This window comes from Anabrus simplex, chromosome 1 (genome assembly GCF_040414725.1).
Source record: "Anabrus simplex isolate iqAnaSimp1 chromosome 1, ASM4041472v1, whole genome shotgun sequence".
Classification (NCBI taxonomy): Eukaryota; Metazoa; Arthropoda; class Insecta; order Orthoptera; family Tettigoniidae; genus Anabrus; species Anabrus simplex.
Genome location: NC_090265.1, coordinates 1,748,054,242 through 1,748,075,345, shown reverse-complemented (window position 1 = coordinate 1,748,075,345; position 21,104 = coordinate 1,748,054,242). Strand labels below are relative to the sequence as shown.

At 40.0% G+C, this 21,104-nt stretch overlaps 1 protein-coding gene across 2 annotated transcripts in view; it reads left to right on the top strand.

Moving 5' to 3' along the window:
• The window catches only part of Mtp (microsomal triacylglycerol transfer protein), a 221,940-nt gene that overhangs the window by 119,496 nt on the left and 81,340 nt on the right, over positions 1-21,104 (top strand). For both annotated transcript variants that reach the window (XM_067138503.2, XM_067138504.2), the window contains one exon: positions 8,435-8,634. In XM_067138503.2, coding sequence (XP_066994604.2) covers positions 8,435-8,634 — 200 coding nt within the window. The remainder of the gene's footprint in view (positions 1-8,434; positions 8,635-21,104) is intronic.

The window sequence follows — 21,104 nt, the reverse complement described above, 5'->3', positions numbered from 1 at the left end:
CAGCGACATCTACCCTCCAGTATGTATTCGTCTGCATGCACTAATTCAAATATCGCAGGCTAGCCCGCAGTGCATCCAAGGCAGACACCGACGTCATATGGTGCAGGCAGTGTGTTATTGTTTGTGCAAGGCGTAGGAAAAAATTGGATGGAAAAACAAGGAAACAATAGAGGAGGAACGACGGATTGCCGTACGTCAATTTAAAGCAGGTACATCTTAAGACATTAGTGAACTTCTCCGCAGACCAATTACAGCAGTAAGAACCATAATATAATATATATGTTAACTAAAACACAAAAGTACCAAAATGCTCCCCGAAAAGGCCGTCCACCTATCTCGACAGAGAAGGAAAAGCGGCTAGTGGTCCGTCAAGTTATCCAAAACTGAGTGCCCCAAAACTAAACATTCAGGTCGCAAATGAATTAAGAAATACTGTTTCAGAGAATACTGTAAAGAATGTTCTCTACGCAGCTCGTAGAAAGTCATACATTAACAGAGTGAATAGAAAGAAGAGATGTACGTTTTGCAGAATTCTGGAAAAGTGTCGTCCTCACAGAAGAAAGTAAATTTAACATTTTCAAGTCGGATGGAAGAGTGACGGTTTGGAGACAAAAGAACGGTGAGATGGAATAAGGGAACTGACTGCTACTGTCAAACACATACAAGTATGGGCGTGCATTAACGTGAGTGGTGTTGGGGACTTACGTCCAATTGAAGGTATCTTGGACAGTCTTTCCTTCAGATTCTGAAGGACCATCTTGTCAAACGTTTAGAAGATGTGGGCCTGACAGGCGACTACATTTTCACCTAGGACAACGACCCTATACACACGGCTCTGAATACCAATCTGTGGCTGCTTTATAACACACCACGTTACATGCAGACCCTACCTCATTCATCGGACCTCAACCCTTAGCATTTCTGGGATGTTTTGGAAAGAAACACACGAAAAAGAACTATTTCCAACTAAAATGAGTTGCAGGCAGCATTGTTGGACAAGTGGAAGAATGTCACAAGAACCATGACTGAAAGGTTGGTGTGAAGTCCATGCCCCGAGACTGGCGGAGGTTATTAAAGGAAAAGATGGCCCAACGAAGTACTGAACTTCAAAAGCAACGTCAAAATTGCCAGATGAAGGCACGGACGAATACTTCTTGGATACCACTTTACGAACTCTTCTGTTTTTGTCTGTTTTGTCAATTAACGGGAAAAAATGTGCAGTGTTTTGTTTTTCCTTGTGGCTACTGTGTTTTATACATATACGCAATGTATAGTTCATTGTCTAAATAGTGAATTTACAGTTTTATTTCAATAAATCTTGCATTATGTTCTATCGCAGCGACGAATACTTTCTGGAGCCACTGTATGCATTATGCAAAGTAATTTTAAATTCTAGGGAGATGGTATGTTCGGGTTGGTTTTTAGTGCCTATTTTTGCAATTTTAGTGCATATTTTGAGATTTTAAATGTGTATTTGCTTGCCTATTTGGGGTATTTATAGTGTCTATAAATTCTCACTCTAGCTGCACGCTCCCATAATAATAATAATAATAATAATAATAATAATAATAATAATAATAATAATAATAATAATAATAATAATAATAATAATAATAATAATAATAATAATAATCTATATATTAAGAGTTTACAAAAACAGCTTTGGCTGCTTCATTTCTATTTTATTCTCTTTGGAATTACCTGCCGGTGAATAATGAGACATTGATAGGTCTCTAACTTCAGCCAACTTTAAGTAATCATAAAAGTGAATCATTAAATGATCACTCCAATAATTGCAGGCAAGGGCTTACCCGCAATACATTCTGTATTGAGCAGGTTGCTAAGCGACTAACGCTTTAATTATATTCTGATATATGTGATTCTTCCTAAATCGACAGAAAACCAAAGTCATGATTGTTGATCGTAAGAACAACAACAGTCCACATATCAAACAGATTGGATGGTGTGAAGTTGTACATCAGTATGTATACCTAGGCTCCTTACTATCCAATTCTGGTGGTTCCAAAGATGAAATAAAGCGCAGAATTGAAATAGCAAAGGTAGCAATGATCCGTCTGCGGAAGATCTGGAAAGATAACAACATCACCATTAAGACAAAAAAGAAGCTCGTTGAATCTCCAGTCTTCTCAGTCTTCTTGTATGGCGCAGAGACGTGGACCATCCTCAAACGTGATCGTGAACGGATAGAAAGCTTTGAAATGTGGTGCTGGAGGAAAATGTTAAGGATTCCTTAGACAGCTCATCGCACGAACACATCAATCCTGAACAAACTTCAGATAAAAGTTCGTCTATCGTGTAAGGTCTCTCAACGGATTGTACGCTACTTTGGACATATAATGCGCCGAGATGGTAGTCTACAAAAGCTGATTGTTGAGGGCAAAGTCCAGGGAACCAGATAACGAGGACGAATACCAACGCGATGGATTGACATGGTGAACGGCCCCCTACAGTGTTCTCTCAGAGTAACCACACTGAAAGCTTTAGATAGGGAAGAATGGCGGAGTATGGTTCATCGGCTAGAGGGCTGAATATTATGATAGTCACTACGCCTCAGTCATGAGGCAAAACGATGATGAAGAATATGTGATTCTTATCCGTAGTAATGTGATTGAATGTAGCCATGTTGGATTATTACCTGTCAAACCAGAGTGTGTACACTTCCTCTAATCAAGGAAGAATATTGTTCCCTGCTAGATACTCTTTGATTCTCTAATCTTTTCTAGCTTCCAAATTTATTTAACAGATGACAGAGCGTTCCTAATAACTTACATGCTGCTAAAAGGAAAAAAAGTCCACGAACAAACAGACCCCATCATGACATATCCCTTAGACATTATCTAGGAACACCTATCGAAAGATAACGTAGCTACGCTAGAAAGAGTGAAGGCCATGACATGATGCATTGTATCACAAAAACAGTTCTCTGCCTGGCAAAATACGCTCCTTCGAGACTAACCTATGAGTTCGCAAGACAACGGTTATATACAGGGTTATTCACCTAACATGTTACACGCAAATAACTTCTAAACCATTAAAGATATCAGCATTCTGTTTTCATATTCGTAAATGGTACGCATGGTCTTGTATAATAACGTGCTACTTAGTCTCATGGGGTGATTAACAACCGAGATATTGATACTAACTCCATATTTTTAAATGGAACGGCACAAATTTATACAGCTGATTTAAAAGTTCATCTGCGTACAAGTTCAAATATGTAAGTATTTTCAAAATCGGACAATTACTTTTTGAGATATAAGTAAGAACAACATGCGCTGTTTTGCATGCCGCATCAGACGGCGTGAAGTCGGGCAAGGACATATTGAGGCGAAAGCCGTTTCCTGGGAGTGAGTTCAGCCACAGAATGGCTACCAGGCATGTCAGCACCTCGTACACACGTGATGTGTTTGCGAAGTGTGTATGATAAGCGAACACTTGACAGGACAGAAACGGTTGATGTGTTTAAAACGAATAAAATAAGTACTTTGCCTTGAAAGGAACATAACGAAAGCTATAATTGTCACTGGTTTTAGTGTACAGTTCATACTACTCTGAGTTGAGAAATAAACATAACACAAAACACCGGAAGAGGTCCTTCTAGAAAAGCAAATGTTCAGTGCTGATCGTAGTGAGATGGCAGCAACACTATTATTTATGTTTTATTTTACACGCATTAATCTCCGCAGAGCTCTAGCGCGACTGTAGTAGCGTGCATTCGGGAGAGCGTAGGTTCGAGTCCTGCCTCGCCCAACCTGACATTGATTTTCATGGTGTCCCATGTTCAACACCAGACAAATACCGGATAGGTACCTTTGTGATAGGCCACGGCTGACTTTCTTTCCAAATCCTTCCCATTCCCATCCGTCAGAAAAAACGCTAAACTGAGCGCAGCCTATTAAATGTCAAAACAAAACAATACAACTTTAATCTCCCTTCCTCGTTGTGTGTTCCCCAGTCATGCAATAACGTTGCACACCCAGGGTATGTTACGGTACATCACATTATGTTTACAGTACATGCCTGGTATCCGTTCTGTGGCTGGAATCAAGGCCAGGAAGCAGCTTGCGCCTCAATATATCCTTGCCCGACTTCACGCCGTCTGATGCGGCATACAAAACCACGTATGATCTTTTTTATATCTCAAAAAGTAATTGTCCGATTTGGAAAATACTTACATATTTGAACTTGTACGCAGATGAAATTTTAAATCAGCTGTATAAATTTGTGCCATTCCATTTTAAAATATGGAGTTCGTATCAATATCTCGGTTGTTAATCACCCCATGAAACTAAGTAGCACGTTATTATACAAGACCATGCGTATCATTTACGAATATGAAAACAGAATGCTGATATCTTTAATGGTTTATAAGTTATTTGCGTGTAACATGTTAGGTGAATAACCCTGTATATAACTGAGATTAAAAGTACCATTACCGGGCGAGTTGGCCGTGCGGTTAGGAAGCTGTGAGCTCGCATCCGGGAGATAGTGGGTTCGAACCCCACTGTCGGCAGCCCTGAAGATGATTTTCCGTTGTTTCCTCTTTTCACACCAGGCAAATGCTGCGACTGTACCTTAATTTAGGCCACGGCCACTCCTTCCCATTCCTAGGCCTTTCCTGTCCCATCGTCGCCATAAAACCTATCTGTCGGTGCGACGTAAAGCCAATAGAAAAAAATTACCATTGCCTTTACGACACAATACCAAGCTTTACATCAAGAACTGCGGGATAAAAAGCGAATATATGGATAGATTTTTACCAAATAGGTGGCATGATGACATCAAAATGGATAAATTCTGACTACGAACTGCAGCATACCATAACGCGCTTTTTATTAAACGTTCATAAAATTATTGAAAAGTGCAGTCAAACAATATGACTACGACAGGCATATCAAGACGAGTTATCTGACCTATTTACAACAAATGCAGCCGAGCAGCACGGGTCCTCTAATAATAATAATAATAATAATAATAATAATAATAATAATAAAAATAAAAAATATACATATTTTACAATTGGCTTTACGTTGCACCGACACAGGTAAGTCTTATGGCGACGATGGGACAGGAGAGGTCCAGGAGTGGGAAGGAAGTGGCCGTGGCCTTAATTAAGGTACAGCCCCAACATTTGCCTGGCGTGAAAATGGGAAACCACGGAAAACCATCTTCAGGGCTGCCGGCAGTGATGTTCGATCCTCCTATCTACCGAATGCAAGCGTCATAGCTGTACGCCCCAAACCACACGGCCAAGTCGCTCGGTGGTATAAATAATAATAATAATAATAATAATAATAATGCCGGGTTGAGTAGCTCAGACGGTTGAGTTTAGGTTATGGATTTCGAACGTAGTTCACTCTGGCGGTAGGCTTATTTGCAAAGGTTCTAATAGGCCTACGTCGAGATTAGGCATGTAATAACTCCTGCGGGACAAAATTGTGGCATCTGGCAGTTTTCAAAAACGTAAAAGTAGCTTTAAAACCGGCCCCACTGTCTATTGGTAGGGAACATGCCTCTTACGTGGAGGTGGTGGTGGGGGGTCGATTTACGGCCACGTCTCGATTTTTTTTATGTGGGTCGGAGGGCTACTGTGAGCTCCACTCAAGGGACATGAGAACAATAGAGCAGCTATCTGACGTTGAGACAGCGGCCTCTGTCCAGAAAGCTAAGAATATCGGCTTAGAGCATTCGTCGCGATGACCATGCGTCATTTTGTAATCTGCAGGCCGTCAGGCTGAACAGCGGTCGCTTGGTAGGCTGAGGCCCATCAGAGCTGTAGTCCCATGAGTTTTAGTTTATTATTATTATTATTATTATTATTATTATTATTATTATTATTATTATTATTAGCGAGAATGATTGCTTGGTACAAACAGGTAGGAACAATGGCAGGAGGGTACTCGGAATGAGGAGATAAAAACTATTAGGAATGAGCTGTATGCATAAACCGGCTTCTGTGGTGGGGTCATGTGAGATGAATGGAGGAGGATAGGTTACCTAGGAGAATAATGGACTCTGTATTGGAGGGTAAGAAGGGGACCAAGTTGTCGATGGTTAGACTCAGTTTCTAATGATTTAAAGATAAGAGACGTAGAACTAAACGAGGCCACATTACTAGTTACAAATATAGGATTATAGCGGCGATTAGTAAATTCACAGAGTCTTGCAGACTGAACATTGAAAGCCATAACAGTCTATAATGAAGATGTATATTATTATTATTATTATTATTATTATTATTATTATTATTATTATTATTATTATTATTATATCCGCCTCTGTGATGAAGTGGTTAGTGTGATTGGCTGCCACCCCCGGAGGCCCGGATTTGATCCCCGGCTCTGCCATGAAATTTGAAAAGTGGTACGAGGGATGGAAAGGGGTCCACTCAGCCTCGGGAGATCAACTAGAGCGAGGTTCATTTCCCACCTCGGCTATCCTCGAAGTGGTTTTCTGTGGTTTTCCCACTTCTCTTGCAAGAAAATGCCGGGATGGGTACCTAACGTAAGGCCACGGCCGCTTCCTTCCCTCTTCCTTGTCCATCACTTCCGATCTTCCCATCCCCCACAAGGCCCCTGTTCAGCAAAGCAGTTGAGGCCACCTGGGCGAGGTACTGGTCCTGGTCCTCCTTCCCACTTTTATCCTCCCGATCCAAAGTCTCACGCTTCAGGACACTGCCCTTCAGGCGGTAGAATTGGGATCCCTCACTGAGACCGAGGGAAAACCAACTCTGGAAGGTAAACAGATTAAGAAAGAATTATTATTATTATTATTATTATTATTATTATTATTATTATTATTATTATTATTATTATTATTATTATTATTAACGCTCCTGTGTCGTCTAACAGAACTGCATCCTCTTAATGTGATGAGTTATTCAGCTATATCTGCTCTGGTGCGGCGTTGTGTGCCTACAAACAGATGTTTTCTCGTGGAGTGTTAGCGCGCGTGTGTGTGTCGCCTAACTTGGGGCGAGTAGAGGAGTCTATATGTACGGGGGCCGTGATAGAATCAATCTTAACATAGAACCGTGAATTTGCCATCCTTTCTGCATACGAGTATGAATAGACTTGCGTGTTGACACATGTGTGCAGTACATCATTCGACTTCATTTTCACGCCTTGCTACGTCTATTATCAAGTATCTGTGTCGATACGGTATGTTGGGGAAGCCCGTGCTCACTCCGTTATAACGGTTCTTTGAGGTGCGCTCAACTAGCTCGCCTGGAATTCTTGCTTTTCTTCTTCTCGCCCAGCCGTTCGTCAGTTGTACGCATCAGCTCAGCTGGTGTGAGTCACTTGCGTTCAGCTGAATTTGTGTAGCACCCTTATGAAGAGTTAGAGAACGTATGGAATAAGAACATAGCATAGCGGAAATTAAGACTAGTCTTATGTGTATTAATCCAGTGTGTCATGACGTGTTCTATTGGCTACCTCAGGGTTTGCACAAGTGCAAACTGAGTCTCTCATGCGTCCTTCAGAAATAATGAATTGTGGTCGTGAGGTTATCAGTATTGTTGACGTGGGATGAAATCAAGCAGACTCATCAATGAGAAACGTGTGCAGAGCAGTTTTATTTCTGTTACTACCGGCGAAATGCAAGTACCGGAGCGGTAACATTAGACGGCATGTTACCGATCGAACTTTCTGGGACTGTATACGCGCTACACTTCTAGGAAATAATTACACATTGAACTTCAGTAATAAGAAAAGTACATTGAGGTATTGTAGTTTCAACAGTTCTTCGATTAAAGTAATTAAATAGGGAACAATCAAGCCAGGCTTTAAAGATTAATCACGGACTGTGCATTAAATTTTCTCTGACGGAATTGTTTCTTGTGCTTTAAGTATGTAGTTATAAATTTATTCGAAACCTTGTCCATTAGCAGCATTCTGTATGTTAGTGACACGCGGGAAGCTTGTTCTGATTGTGATCCGTACTTTCTTTTCTAGCAGTCTGACGTCATGTTGGATATAGTGTGTGAAACACCGTGAAGCAGTCAGAGAACACCACCTGACTCTACGTTCGCTGAATTGCAAAGTTCTTGTTAATGATTGTAGTTATGACAGATTGCAAGAAGGCATAGACCTAGCAGTTCAAAGCATCTTCTAAACCAATTTTCGAAAGTAATTTTGAGGTCGAAAAAGGATATTGGTTTAGAGAAGAGAAATTTGTCTCGGAAATTTATAGGACATTAAGCATATTAGTATAATATTTACTGTATTAAAAAAAATCTACATAAATTACCGAGAAGACAATAGATCCTGTTTTTTAAAATATATTTTTAAATATCGGGCTCCCGATTTATCAATAAATTTATAGAGCACGATGTTTGCACCGGCAGCAGTGATGTTGTGGGGATGGATGTTGATAAGTTTGTGTTACGGGTTCGTTCTTCTGTCGTCCTCAGCGGCAGCGGGCGCGGGTGCGGAACGCCAGTTCGAAGCGGGGACAGGGCACTCTTACCGGCTAGAGAGCACCGTCCTGCTCAATGAGGAAGGAGGGGGACGACTGGGTAAAGATGTCGGCTTCCAGGTCAGCGCCGGCGTCATCGTCAGCTCCGTGTGGCAGGACAATGATAATCCTGCCAGCAAACTGCTCCAGATCGAGGTGAGTACCAGTTATTTATTTATTTATTTATTTATTTATTTATTTATTTATTTATTTAAAGGGAACCTGCTGAATTTTTTATCTATGTTAATTTTAACCTGATTTGACGAGGCAGTTAATATAGTCTAAATTAATTATTAAGAAATTGATGTGAATTGAGCAGTTAGTTTTGGAATTAACGACCTGGTTTGAAATTTGTTTATTAATTAAAAGCGCACGTTTTATCGACTACCGGTATTTTGTTAATAAGTGTCATCGAATCATAAGAATCGTGGATTTTTTTCAGGAGTTGACTCAATGCATTTCTGAAAGATTTCGAGCATTTACAATATGGATAAGTTACTACAACTAATTAATATTCCTTGAATTATAGAAAAGCTTACTTTCGAAAAGAAAAAAGAAAGTAATGTTGGAGCGAGCGTGCCCAGGTAAAGGGACAAGCAGGTGTGATTTAAAATAATGTCTCCTCTGAACGTTTAAAAATTGCCGCACATGCAAAAGAAATAAAGAGGGAGGGGTGGGTTTAAAGAATGTGCTCCAGAATTTAGTGTATTGGCTTTAAAAACTCACTTTTGGGGCCATTTTAGAATCATAATGTAGGATCGTCCCTTAAATTTATACAGTGCATGCTTTCTTTCTCATTACGTTTTCAGTTTCACAAATTTCACTTGTTATTTTTTATTTTTTAAAAATAAAATACGAGATTTCTCCTGAAGGTCGTATTAAATGACTCATGTCCGACAATCAAGGTATTCGGTTATGGAGGAATTGTTTTCAACTGTGTTGGGTTACTGACTTCCTTGTTTGATCGTAATAATCTTCTTGGGTTTTCCGAATTATTTGGCGTCGACATTCCATGTTAATTTCCCCAGTTTTACGGCTGGATGGTCCTCCCGACGCTAACCCTATGTGGAGAGTGGTGGTGATTATTGTTTTAAGAGAAAGTACAACTAGGCAACCATCCTTTAATACTAGTATGTATGTATGTTTAGTCTTCAGCCCTAAGGCTGTTTGGATCCTCAACAGCTCTGCCATCAGCTGTCATACATGGCCTAGGCATCACTGAAGAGGCGTACTAGGGAAATGAGGAGTGAGGTAGTTTCCCGTTGCTTTCCTCACCGAGCCAGAAGTTGATATTACATATCAGTCTGCCAAGCCCACAGAAATGCATGCACCAACCGACCCTATGAGCAACATTTTCACACCATTCACAGCACGGACTGGCTGCTGAAAGAATGGATTACTAGCATCGCTCATACCTCAGTCACTTTCATATTGTCAAAGCCAAGGATACGACAGAGAGAGATCTATGAAAGTAACAAAATTGCTCTAGCCCATACCAGAAGACACAGTGCACTGTGAAGATGAAGCTGAAAGGGCGGCATTTTGCATCCGACGAGGAGCTTCTGGCAGCATGTGATCAAGAGTGTGAAAATGTAACCGAAGAAAAGAGGCAGAGTTTGTTCAGTGACTGATTTCGACGCATGGAGAAGTGTATTGAGTGTGGTGGAAATTATTTTGAAAACGTCTAAAGCGTTCACTCACATTGCAAAACTTTCCTAGTGCCCTTTGTATTTGTCGTATTTAACGAACTTCATTAGTTTTTGGCATTTGTCCTAAAACTGATATCCGTCGACAATATCATAAGTATTCAGCCTTACAGATAGAGTGTGTGTGTGTGTGTGTGTGTGTGTACAAAAGTAGAACCGATATCTCCATTTAGCACACAGATGAATGACTACAAAATACCCAGACAATTTTTTCTATAGGGAGACCAGATTAAGATGGACTTAAGGTCAGTTCCGGTCTCAAACTTGAATCATATGGCGAAGAAGAAGACGAAGAAGAAGAAGGAAAATGAAATGGCGTATGGCTTTTAGTGCCGGGAGTGTCCGAGGACATGTTCGGCTCGCCAGGTGCAGGTCTTTTTATTTGACGCCCGTAGACGACCTGCGCGTCGTGATGAGGATGAAATTATGATGAAGACAATTACAACCAGCCCCCGTGTCAGCGAAATTAACCAATAATGGTTAAAATTCCCGACCCTGCCGGGAATAAAACCCGGGACTCCTGTGACCAAAGGCCAGCACCCAACGATTTAGCCATGGAGCCGGACAAGGAGGAGAAGAAGATATATAACAAAAGAATATTTCTAAAAAAGAGTTATAACTTGTCTTTTACACTTAAGATAGACCTATATTATTTTAATATTGCTTGATGAATGAACATGTTTTAGGCACAACTGCCAAAATAAACATTTCGCTCATACGAAACTTTTAAAAAATATAAAACAACTTAATCTCTTGCTTTTGACTAGCAAATGACTGAGATTACCGTTGGCATAACGTTCTTATTGAAATTAGTGATTTTTTCTACCGAGTGAATTGGCCGTGCGGTTAGGGTGGCGCAAATGTGAGCGTGCATTCTGGAGATGGTGGATTCGAATCCCACCATCAGTAGCGCTGAAGATTGTTTTCTGTGGTTTCCTATTTTCACAGCTATGGCCGTTTTCTTCCCAATCCTAGCCATTCCCCATTCTTCGTCGCTGGAAACCTTCGATGTGTTAGTTCAACGTTAATCCACTAGAAGTAAAAGTTTTCCATAAAAGAGTATATGTATACATATGTTGAGTACTCAGCCCGAAGGCTGGTTGGATCCTCAACAGCTCCACCAGCTGTTATAGTTGCCTTGGCATCACTGAATAGACATACATCGGAAAATAGTGATGTAGTTTCCCGTTGCGTTCCTCTCCGAGCCAGAAGTTGTTAGTAAATATCAGTCTGCCAAGCCCACTGAAATGCACACACCAACCGACTCTATGAGCAACATTTTCACGGCAATTATAACAGAAGCTGGCTGCATAACGAAAAGTTCGTCAGCGGAAACCCGAGGGACCGGATTTTTTCCTCGCTGTGTGTTAGATTCAGGTTCATAAAGGTGGTTAAAAAATAAAATAAAAATCCCTTTGTTAGATCATCCAGCAGTAGATTTATAATTTTGTGGGGTAGTAGATACGAAATACAATAATGGTACTAATCGCACACTTGTATACACTAGTTCATCAGCTCTTTTTTTTTTTTTTTTTTTGCTAGGGGCTTTACGTCGCACCGACACAGATAGGTCTTATGGCGACGATGGGATAGGGAAGGCCTAGGAGTTGGAAGGAAGCGGCCGTGGCCTTAATTAAGGTACAGTCCCAGCATTTGCCTGGTATGAAAATGGGAAACCACGGAAAACCATCTTCAGGGCTGCCGATAGTGGGATTCGAACCTACTATCTCCCGGATGCAAGCTCACAGCCGCGCGCCTCTACGCGCACGGCCAACTCGCCCGGTCATCAGCTCTAATACAAATCTGTTGTTGCTTAAACTTCCTCACTAGTACAGTGCATACACTTATTTAATACACATCACATGTTTTATAGAAATACCACGAATAGTAATACTGTACAGTAACGTCATTTACTTCTTCCAGCTGGACACAACTATCCCTGGTAGCACGGTTCTCAATTAAAATGCGGGAATGGCAAATAACGTCTAGCAATTTCACGTCATTTTTCACTAGCGAAGAAAACTGGATGTCCTTACGGCTGAAAGGGGCCCATAGACGTGCAATATTATTGCGCAAAATGGATTGTACAATATATTGTTAGCTGCCCACAGACGTATAATATTATTGCACAACTATCGGGTTTGTACAGTAAATAGACTCGTGTGGAGATAATATTGATGTTTGTGCAAGATATTGTGCAAAGTGGTCATAGACATACAATATGCGTGGTAATATATAGTCAGTTCATGCCGGTATTTTGTTTGGTGAACACTCTTTTCTGTATCACGAATCCACTTCACTTCCTTCCGGAAGTTTGTACGCAGAGAACTGATTTTTTGAAAATAACTTCTTGTGTTTCGGCGTTCGGGTATTTTTCGCGGTATTTTTCAAATAAGCATCTCGTTCTCTTCCCCCCCCTTTTTTTTTTTAACGCGATTACTGTAATCTTCGCTCTTAACGTCCCATAGAGCCGGAAGGCCATGGTACACTTCGATAAACTCCAAAATAAACTTTTTCACCACCTGTTTGTCTGCCATCACGGTACGTTCTCCCCAACTTGTTGATACCAAATGGCGGGAGGACGGGATATTGCACAATACTGCCAACACACGGCACAGTATTTTGCGATTTGCGCAATATATTTCAAACTTTTTTGATTTCCTACAATATAGGGATTGGACAACCCTTCAATATTAAATACACACTATCAATTATATTGCACAAACCCCGATATTGCGCAATAATATTGCACATCTATGGGCCCCTATAGGGTATGTTGGTAGGATTTCTTCTTTCTCAGCAAGGGATCACACCTTTGCCACCTCAAGGCCACTGTTCTGGAGCGTGATACTTTGGGTCGAAGGGTACAGCTAGGAAGGAGGACCAGTACCTCGCCTGCTATGCTCAACAGGGGCCTTGTGGGGCGGGGGGATGGGAAGATTAGAAGGCATAGACAAGGAAGAGGGAAGGAAGCGGCCATGGCCTCAAGTTACTGTAGGCACCATCCCGGAATTTGCCTGGAGGAGAAGTGGGGAAACCACGGAAAACCACTTCGAGAATGGCTGAGGAGGGAATCGAACCCCCCTCTACTCAGTTGACCTTCCGAGGCTGAGTGGACCCCGTTCCAAAAATAAAGTAAGTCTACAGTGTGGACGCTCACATAGGCGGGAAACCTATCCACATGTGAGCGCCACCCTTATAACTACCAGAACCGGGAATCGAACTCGTACCTCCGGGTATGGTAGCTAATCACACAAACCACTACACCACTAAGCCATATTCATAGTCGTCGTTCTTATCATCGCCATCCATTTCTTTTCTTGAAGGTGACGGATGACAAACTCTTCGATGTTTTCTAACACCGCGCGCCCCCTCTAAATTACGGGATCGAGCGACAGACAAATCCTGGCCGAATGCTACCTCTGCCATCGTAGGTCCATTTGGAAAACATATGCAGTGAAAAGGGTTAGGAAGGAAATTTATATCTTTTTTCCGTCATCGTAGCAAAATTTCCTTCAATTTCCGCGTTAGACAGGTTCCGCTAAATATAGGTAAATTTACATGAGTATTAAACTAAAATTCACGGGACCGAGAAAATTTTCCGATATGGACTGTTTTCGGGTTCATAAAGGTTCCGCTTAAGGCAGGTTTGACTGTACTAGCATCGCTCGAAAATCAGTGAATTTGAAATTTTCAGAACCAAGCTTGCGACTGAGCCAGATAGATCAATGAAAATAACAAATTTGTTCTAACGAATACCAAAAGACACAGTAAACACCAGGTCTCGCCAGTAGGCACATTTTATGCTCATAAGAGAACGTTAAAAAGATGTGACTTTTAGATTAAAATATATAGTTGAACTATTGCCTCACTCCAAGCTAATGGTGCGTTGTTACTCCGGACGTATGCTCATTGAGGCAGGGTGAAGAGGATAGGGAAAGGAGTAAGAGGAATTCTGTAACAAGAAATTAAAAAAAGAACATCCCTGTACTGAGGAAATGTGATATTATCTTTGTTCGCGATTGTACACTCCCAGAGAAACGGCTTGTTTTTAAACGTGTCAACTGGAGACTTGTGCTATTAAGCTCGTATGAACAGCACATTAGACTTTCATAATGAATGTGGCCCTCGCGTTGAACAATTGTAACCATTTCCTGTAACAGTATTGTGTTGTGCTGCCCACCTACATACCATTCGGTCACTGTTATTGTCTAACCATATCCATCATCCTCCAACTCTAGCTGTTTGCGATTCCGTTATGCACTCTGCAAAGCATTCTTGCTTTTAGTTCGCACTTCCTGGATTAAGATGATCGTCTACTGACAACAACTGACAGCTTAATAATTCATATAATGGTTTTTCATACATAGCTCAAGAGAAATAAATTCTTGTCACTGCAAGCCATTAAAATTGAATAAAACATGAAACTTGAGGTCGCAGCCAAGCTCATTGTGCTTCCCTGAAGAGTAGGGGGGGGGGGGTAGCAATGGGCATGGATGATTATCTGTAATCTTAATTAAACGGTAAGTTATTATTATTATTATTATTATTATTATTATTATTATTATTATTATTATTATTATTATTTGAATTTGCTTTACGTCGCACCGACACAGACAGGTATTATGGCGACGATGGGATAGGAAAGGCCTAGGAGTGGGAAGGAAGTGGGCGTTGCCTTAACGAAGCGGCCTGGTATGAAAATGGGAAACCACGGAAAACCATTTTAAGGGCTGTCGACGGTGGGGTTGGAACCCACTATTTCTCGGATGCAAGGTTACAACTGCGCGCCCCTAACCGCACGGCCAGCTCGCCCATTATTATTATTATTATTATTATTATTATTATTATTATTATTATTATTAACTGATGTGTTCGGAGATTCTCTGAAAGCAGCATTGTAACTTTAATTTATTTTGGGCTTATTAGACCCAAAATCTCTCTCCCGGTTTCCATTGCAAACATAATTTATAATGATGTTAAAATGGTCGAGTTTGTTCGGATAATCTTGAGAGAAATTCAAACAATTACTATACCGGTACTTAATTTTGTTTTTAACGTATTGACTTCCTCATATAACAATTTTCCATGAAAAATGCTTATTTGTTTGTTTGTTTGTTTGTTTGTTTGTTTATGAAGTTAGGGCTCTAGGCCCTCTCTTACACTTAAACACATTGTGTTGACAATCGGAAGTAAAACTTAAAATGAAATTAATAGAATAAAAATTAATTTTCAATAAATAACAAACAAAATTAATATTAAAACTGACATAATTTAAGTTAAATTTAAGACGAGGTAAACATAAAATAAAATAGTTATTCAAATATTTAAGATCATCTAGGTTAAGTAATGAGAAATATTGAAACCTTAAATTAAAGAAAATTAGAGCATTCTTTAAGGACAAGAACCATAACAATGTAATTAAATACTGCAATAAATGAATATATGCAGTGCATGATCCTAATAAATTCTAACAATGAAATTAAAAATTAATACACATAATAACTAATAACATTATATGGTTTTTCCCACAACTAGAATGAAACATTCTTCCGTTGCTTCTATAACACTCTTAAAACTATCTAATCCTCAAGCAGACATTCATATTAAAACCATTCAGTCAGCTGTCCTCAGCAGGTAGTCTCGACAGGGGACCTTAAATGTTGACAAGGAATTTTGACAGCGAGCTGGTATCTCTGTTAGGGAATTCCATAATTTGGCGCCGGTCACCACAATTGATGTACGAACTTTATTTGCGCATGCGCAAAATAGAAATAAAGGAGCCCGAAGGGGTAGTTAGGTCGTAAAAGGTGATAGAAAAGTGAATTTAGAAGAAATATCGTTTAAGAGGGTGTAGCGTTCCAGAAATCCTCTTACGATTTATCTTGCGTGATTAGACCATAAAGTGTTACATTCATAGTTACGCCGAGATTTATAACTTTTCATGTAGGGAATAATGTAAACGTTCAACAGAATAGGTGGGATCGCTGTATTGTTAAAGCAGCTCAGTTATTTTCGTGATCCTGTTATGATTGCTCGAATCTTTGTGGTGTATAGTATAACAGAATTTCGTTGTGCGTATATCGTGAGTCATCGGAGGTCATTGTTAATATCTTAAATTTGAAGTTTGCGTTGTCGATATATTTGAAGATCATCAGCGTAGAGGTGATGCATGCGGTTTCCTATCACAGATGATTCGTCATTAATATGAACACAAAAATGCAAGGGCCCGAGAATACTGCCGCGGGGGCACCACTAAGTTTCATTTTCCATTAAGAGGACTTGTCGTTTACTGCTATCCGCTGTTGACGGTCATTCAAATAAGAACTAAGCAATTTCAGCGCAGTTAAGTCGAAATTTAGTAATTCCATCTTCTTTACCATAGTCTGAATTTCTGTAGTGTCAAAGGCTCTAGTGAAGTTAAGAAGGATAGTAGTGAGCAGTCGTTTGTCCATAGCATTTCTAATGTCGTCAGTAACTCAATCAATCAATCAGTCAATCAATCAATCAATCGATCCTGATCTGCATTTAGGGCAGTCGCCTACATCCTATGTGCATACTAACCGCAATTTCTAAAGCCTTTGAATGTTTAAGAGCTAGCTGTACAGTCGCTATTAAGCAGGATCTTCAACAGCTGAAGATGACCTATTTACAGGTCAAAACCGGTACTGTCCTTTTATGTAAATAATATTGACACTATGTAAAATAAAGTATTGATTGGGTGGAGAACTCATCCTTCATACTTGAGAACAGAAGTTATAAATGAAATTTTGAATGAAAACGTTATATCAAGGGAGATATTTTAAATTTAATATTTTAAGCTTTTTTTTTACAACGTAGTACTGTACCAGTAAAAGAGCCCGACTTTCAGATTAAATTTTAAAGTAGCATGACTATAGTTCTCAGGGCGAAAAACTGGATTAATTGTAGCTAGGGCTCGGTACAGGAGGTAGGGTCCTATCTACAGAAAAACTTTGACTCTGATTGCACAAGAGTTTATTCAAATAAGTCATGAATTTGCACATCACCTCTAAGTAGAAATGGATCGTCTTCTTCGTATTCCAATAGCATGGCTCGGGTTCTCCAGCTCACCAAGCCAAGCTGGTTGAAGCACGTTCCAGAAGACTCCAGGGATTGCAGGGACTCCAGATACTCCAGACAGAGGCAGCTGGACTGTCTGGATTGACGACAAGTAGAGATGTCTCGAACTCTGAGGCCCGGGTTGAACCCCGGTGATCCAGGCGATGTTGTAGATAGTCATGTACAACCTCAGCCCAATGAGACTGAGAGGATTGATGTTCCCAAGGTCACTAGTAGCACTGAGTCCATGAAAACCTTGGATGATCAACTTATAAGCAGAGTTCTTGCTAATTGTACATCAAGACTTCCAACACTCCTAAAACGATATGAGTGGCATTAATAATTTAGAGTTCATCACTAGGAAAATCCTCGTCCCTGAATAACTTTTGGCAACGAAAAATACAAGTCCCTTCTTGTGAAATTATAGTTAAACTCAAAGTTCATTACTGGCGAAGGTGCAAGTCTTTGCCTAAACTCGAATGAAAACACAAGTCCATTCACTTGGAAGTTTGAATATATTTAAAGTTAATCACTGGTGAAATTCATAAAGTCTTTGAGTGACCACTGACGAAAACACAAGTCCTTCCAAATAAATAAATTCACTGACGAAATTTATAAGTCTTTTAAACCAACACTGGCGAATGTACAAGTCTTTGAGTAAATGTAAGTGAAATCCTAACTTCGTTTAAAGCCGTTGGAAAGTTAAAGTTCATCACTAGCAATGTTAATCAATCGCTGTCTATTAGAAGGATGAGTTTCTCAACAGTCGCAAATATTCCACGTAAATAATACAAGTCCATTTCACGAACACTTAGAAAAATTCCAATCTCGAATACTCGTAAATAATACAAGTCCATTCAATGATCACGTAGAAAAGTTCTGGTCTCGAACACATGAAAATAATACAAGTCCATTTCACGAACACTTAGAAAAATTCCAATCTCGAAGACACGTAAATAACACAAGTCCAAACACTTAGGAAAGTTTCAGTCTCGAAGTCTTATGAGTCCACTTTATAGTACTTGAAAGAATCGTCTTCCCACACTTGTATAATAACAGAGTTCCACGATGATAGTAGCAGCAAGAGTGTCCCCGCTGACTACTCAGCTGAGACTGTCTGAATAGGCTACAGTAGGTCCTCCTTTTGTTCAGTCCGGGATGTCTACGTCATAATACGGTTTGATTGAATATCTCCCGAATCCCTCGATGGATTTGCTTGAAACTCGAGCATTGGGACGTTTAGGTGATCCCAAACAAGATGACATATCGCTCGATTCGCTAGCATCATTATTATAGAAATTTCAAAATTTTCTCCATCGAACTCTCTAGAACAAGTGACGTGAATCCAGAAAATACCAATCAAGGCTGGTAACACGTGTTGAGACGAGCGGGCGGTCTAGCTAGCCCCTGTGGCTACGTCACAGCTCACAGTCGTCATACACTCTCTAGCTGGTCCTCGCTGCTGGTAAACAAACCAGGCGCGCTCGGAACATTACGCGTGGTAAATAAACGTAACTTATGCTCAGGTTACAGGTCGTAACCGGTACAGTACTTACTTGAATTTCGAAGGAAAATCTACACTAACATTCAGTTTGGGCTTGCCTTAGTCTAAATACAAAGTTTTGTGCACGACGATAAAACAAGCGTATATGAAACTAGCTGATGTACCCGTGCTTCGCTACGGGATTCTCAGGACTGACTTTGTGGTTTTCCTAACCTGAAATCAACATAGGTCATTACAAAAACGTAAGTATGAATGTAGTATGAATGCTATCATATAAAATACTCGATCAAATGGAAAGCCGCACGTTTTATCACTTTTAACGAACAGAGCTGCGGTTAGATTGCGGTGCCAATCTAATAGTACAAAGTTCTAGAGCTGGGATGACCAGGCCGCAGATTGCCATGAACACTCATCTGCCATTATTCCGCTAAATATGCACACTGTTCATTCCAATCAGTGCCTCAGAGTAGGGATTGAATAGCCCGAATGCTATGATGATCCAGTGTGTTACGTACCAGTTGTATCAGAAAATTTATAAACCAGGGGAATAGCATGCTAAAGAAGAAAGTTATCTAACTCCTCAGCTACTTCCCATCAATATTCAGATAGGCTGTTACACTCTGTACGACTGGGCGAGTTGACCGTGTGGTTAGCGGTGCGCAGCTGTGAGCTTGCATCCGAGAGATAGTGGATTCGAACCCCATTGTCGGCAGCGCTGAAGATGGTATTCCGTAGTTTCCCACTTTCACACCAGTCAAATGCTGGGCCTGTACCTTAATTAAGGCCTAAGACACTCCTAGCCCTTTCCTATCCCATCGTCGCCATAAAACCTATCTATGTCGGTGTAACGTAAATCAAATAAAAATACTCTGTACGTAGCAGTAATCCTATCTACCGGCGATGAGGGGCAATAGAAGACACAAAGCACATCACGACAAACAATGGTCAATGTAATGTTATTGTTGATCAATGTTATGAGCTTTCTGTATTGTAGGCCTTCACATTTAGTTTTCTTTCGACTCTGTGATTTGTAAACCATAAACTGTAGTTTCTTATTCTCCGACTTTACATACCGATTTTCATTAAATGCTGTTTACCCATTTTCTCGTTACTCGGCGCTGATATGGACTTAGTAACAAAAATCCAAATTCATGAATATCTTTGTGATCATAGCCAGTACGGTAACAATGTATAAGACATGAATAATAGGAAATTTGATACTATATAACCTTAGTTGTGTAGCATTCATCGATTACACCTCTAATAAGAAATATTTCAGAATTACATTTTAGGCCTTCCCCTAAACTACCATTTCACTCAGCGTGTTTAAAATAATTTACAGCCTTGACTATAGCGACTTATTTCCTGACTTTGCATACCTATTTTCATCAAGATAGGACTACTAATAACAACAATATTTGAGAATTAAATTTTAGGCCTTCCCCTAAACTACCATTTTTTTCAGCGTGAATACAATTATTGATAGCCTAGATTGTAGCAACTTATTCCCCAACTTTGCATACCATTTTCTTTAAAATAAGACCACTAATAACGTAAATAGTTGAGAATTCAATTTTAGGCCTTCCCCTAAACTACCATTTCACTCAGCGTGAGCAAAATGATTTATAGCCTAGATGGTAGAGGCTCATCCCCTGACTTCACATACCGATTTTCATTAAATTCTCTTCAACCGTTTTCTCGTGATGCGTGTACATACATACATACAGACAGACAGACAGACAGACAGAAATTACGGAAAAGTAAAAAGTGCATTTTCTTGTTACTATGGACATGACCGATACAGAAATACCATTATTTTCAAATTCTGAGCAATGTACAGACAAAACTCTTATTTTATATATATAGATGATTTCCTGTCGTCAGTCGTCTTAAAAAAGCTTCACAATGGTAAGTTTTTTAATGGAAATGGTTGACAGTTCTCCAGTTTATGTGCGGTAATAATCGTCTTTGAGATTTTGATTCAATACTATACAATAAAACTATAATTTAACTATACAGTAAAGCGAAATATCCCCGAGAGCAAAGAATGCGGTCGAAGCAGTAGCGGCAGTTAGGGTTAGTGGGGAGGGGGGGCTATCGCCCCCACACTTTTTTTGAGAAAATATTCCATTTTTATTCCATTCTGGGCGGCTAAAGCTAGGAATTATAGGAATTATTAAACAAAGCAATTTGTACAAGCCCCATTGTCTTATCAGCTAATTATTCCCTTTATTCTATTATTAACAAAATTATTAGCAGAAATACGCACAAAACATCGTTCGTCCCATCTAACCGATTTGTATAGTGCCTTAGCAAGTAGCGGACACTTCCATACT